Here is a 3,338-nt window from a genome sequence, read left to right as displayed (position 1 = left end):
AGGGAAAACTCTATGTTTTCCCCTCAAATGGCTGTGGCCCCACCCCCAGCGTGCCCGGCATCATGACGTCACTTCCCCGTGATGTGCATGCGGCGCGTGCATGCTCCGCACGCGCGCGCACACTCCAGGAGCCACCCCAGAGTCCCCCGCCGGCGAGGTAAGTCCGATTTGGCAACCCTAGGGCGGGGCCACGGTCACCCGAGGGAAAACTTTATGGTTTTCCCTCAGATGGTCATGGCCCCGCCCCCAGCGTGTCTGGCGTGCCCGCGTCACTTCCGGGCAACGTGGATGCGGCGCGCACGCACTCCAGCCACCATCCCCCACTGCGGCTGAATTCACACTTGGCAACCCTACTTTGGGAAGTCCACTGAGATTCCCCCCTGATCATTCTGACAAGCATTAGCGATTTACAGGCCACCTCCTTTGCTTATTTTTCAAAATAATCTGCCACGGGGCGCAACGTTCGCACTCACTCCGGACCCAGAGGTACGTGCCACACGACTGGCCGTGGTCGTCAGAGGACATCACAACGCAATAGTACATGCCGGAATCTCCGATCTTGGCCGGATTGAAGTAGAGTTTTGAAAATCCATCTCCAACTTCCATAGAGATGTCCGGGTTGCTCTTGCTGGTCGCGTTAATGATCTGGCTGCAGTTGGGGGAACAAGATTTTCTCCAAGTGACGTTAACGTTAAATGGGCCTTTGAATGTGCACTCCAGGAACGTGCGATGCCCTTCCACGGTTAAGTGAGAGGCAGGAACAGGATCCACTTCTATAGAACGACGGACTTGGTTCATTGTTTTAACTCCTGAAACCGGACTGGGGCGCTCGGGCACAAGCGTTGTGTTGGCCGTCGCTGCCGTTCCTTCATCTGGCTCAGAGATATTTAATGACCCGGCAGTTGTCGTCGCTGTGTCCTGCGCGCCACAAAAGCGACCTGAGGCAATGACAATTGGTAATTTCTGAGTGTGCAAAAAACATTGTGGAAGGAGGCCTGTTCTGGCCTTGCGTAAGGGTGGCTGAGGGGTTATGCTCTTCTTTCAATCGGACAACTCCTACTGTACTTGTAGGGGCAGAAAGATACCATCCCGTTCACAGGTACTGGGGAGCCTACTGTAGTGGTACTGATCCTCCGTCTTTAACTAAATTGGAGTCCAATAGCGCCTTAGAAAGCAGCAAGCTTTTTTGGTGGGATAAGCTTTCGAGACTCAAAGTTTCCCTTCATCAGATACAAAGAGAGCTTTGACTAGCTGCTGTAGATCTTCCGGGCTGTGTGGCCGTGGTCTTGGCATTGTAGGACCTGACGTTTCGCCAGTAGCTGTGACTGGCATCCTCAGAGGTATAACACAGAAAGATGGAGTACTCTCTGTGTCAAGGTCTATCTTTTTGTGTTATCCCTCTGAGGATGCCAGTCACAGCTGCTGGCGAAGCGTCAGGTCCTACAATGCCAAGACCACAGCCATACAGCCCGGAATATCTACAGCAGCGAATGAACTCTGGCCATGAAAGCCGACAACATAGACTCTTCATATCCTGAAAATCTTTTTGGCTTCTAAGGCGCTAGTGGACTCTAATCAAGTTGATTTTGGATTACCTCAAGACCAGATAAGATGTCCTCTTTCCATCCCAAGATTTCGGCTCCATATAAGAGGTGAGGAATAACTCCCAATGCTGGACCTATCAGACGCCCACCCCTTGTGTAAAAAAAGTATATATAGAATTGACCCTATGATCCTTAGCCCTGAGGATTTAACTGTTACCACCAGGGGTCGTTTCGTAGAAAAAGAGCTAGGGGAACTCATTAGCATAACTCATTAGCATATGCCACACCCCCTGACATAACCGGAAGTGTGTCTTAAGGCCACACCCCCTGACATCACCGGAAGTGTGTCATAAGGCCACACACCCCGCCCCCAACGGTCCTGGCTGCCGCCGCTGGCCTTGCAGCTCCACTGCTGAGCCCCATGAGGGGCCCGGCGGTGGACCTGCAAGGCTGGCAGGAGTGCAAGGAAGCCCCGCGAAGGCCCTCCCTGGCCCCAGGCAGGCAGGGGTGGGGAGAGGCGGGGAGGAAGCAACTTACCCTCCCTCTTCTCCTGCCTCCTCCTGGCTGAATGAGGGCCGGAAGTTGTTTCGTAGAAAAAGAGCTAGGGGAACTCATTAGCATAACTCATTAGCATGTGCCACACACCCCTGACATCACCGGAAGTGTGTCATAAGGCCACACCCCCCGTCCCCAACGGTCCCGGCCGCCGGTGGCGGCCTTGCAGCTCCACTGCCGAGCCCCATAAGGGGCCCGGCAGTGGACCTGCAAGGCTGGCGGGAGTGCAAGGAAGCCCCGCAAAGGCCCTCCCTGGTCCCAGGCAGGCAGGGGTGGGGAGAGGCAGGGAGGAAGCAACTTACCCTCCCTCTTCTCCTGCCTCCTCCTGGCTGAATGAGGGCCGGAAGCGGGGCGGCCGGAAGCGGGGGGCGGAGCTTCATCATGTGCCCCACCCCCCGTACCTCACCCGGGGGAACTGCGACCCCCCGCGACCCCCCCGAAATGACCTCTGGTTACCACTGAGCTTTCCAATTCAGTGTCTCCTTAAAGGCGACTCCAATTTAAAATAACGACACGGTTTAACCGAATCACCAAGAATACTCCAACAAGAAATTTTAGGCGTTCTCCTAAAAAACCCATCACTTTTGTCTTTGCATACTTAACGTCGAGAGCTTCTTCATTACAGTAATGCCTTAACTGATGTAAAATCCTTCTGAAACCAATTTTGGTCAGGGAAATCAAGTTCTTTGACTGCAGACCAACAGGGCTACCCCCCAAATCCATCTTTAACAGCAGGGTAATATGCAGAAAATTAGAAGATGAAGAAGTGTAAGTCAAGGACAAACCACAGGATGAGACATCCGATGTACAGTACAATAGAGTCAGACGTCTGAAAACAGAAAGCTCAAAGAACTGACCCCCCCCCCCAGAACATAAGAACATAAGAGAAGCCAATGTTGGATCAGGCCAGTGGCCCATCAAGTCCAACACTTTGTCACAAAGCGGCCAAAAATATCAGGTGCCACCAGGAGGTCCAGCAGTGGGGCCAGGACACTAGAAACCCTCCCACTGCTGAGCATCGCTTGCCCCAGCCTGAGAGTTCCTATCTATACCTTGTGGTCAATAGCCACTGACGGACTTCTGCTCCATATGCTTATCTAATTCCCTCTTGAAGCTGTCCATGCTTGTAGCAGCCACCACCTCCTGTGGCAGTGACTTCTTCTTCTTCTTCTTCTTCTTCTTCTTCTTCTTCTTCTTCTTCTTCTTCTCCTCCTCCTCCTCCTCCTCCTCCTCCTCCTC

At 53.3% G+C, this 3,338-nt stretch overlaps 1 protein-coding gene across 1 annotated transcript in view; it reads right to left on the bottom strand.

The window, feature by feature from the left end:
• The window catches only part of CD79A (CD79a molecule), a 19,174-nt gene that overhangs the window by 11,247 nt on the left and 4,589 nt on the right, over positions 1–3,338 (bottom strand). The window contains exon 2 of the mRNA XM_015426748.1: positions 474–938. Within this exon, the coding sequence (XP_015282234.1) occupies positions 474–798 (325 nt within the window). The 5' untranslated portion in view covers positions 799–938. The remainder of the gene's footprint in view (positions 1–473; positions 939–3,338) is intronic.

This window comes from Gekko japonicus, unplaced genomic scaffold, assembly GCF_001447785.1.
Source record: "Gekko japonicus isolate JY-2015 unplaced genomic scaffold, Gekko_japonicus_V1.1 scaffold3950, whole genome shotgun sequence".
In the NCBI taxonomy this organism is placed as follows: domain Eukaryota; kingdom Metazoa; phylum Chordata; class Lepidosauria; order Squamata; family Gekkonidae; genus Gekko; species Gekko japonicus.
Note: the sequence above shows the minus strand (reverse complement) of the source record. Positions and strands in the feature narration are given on the sequence as shown.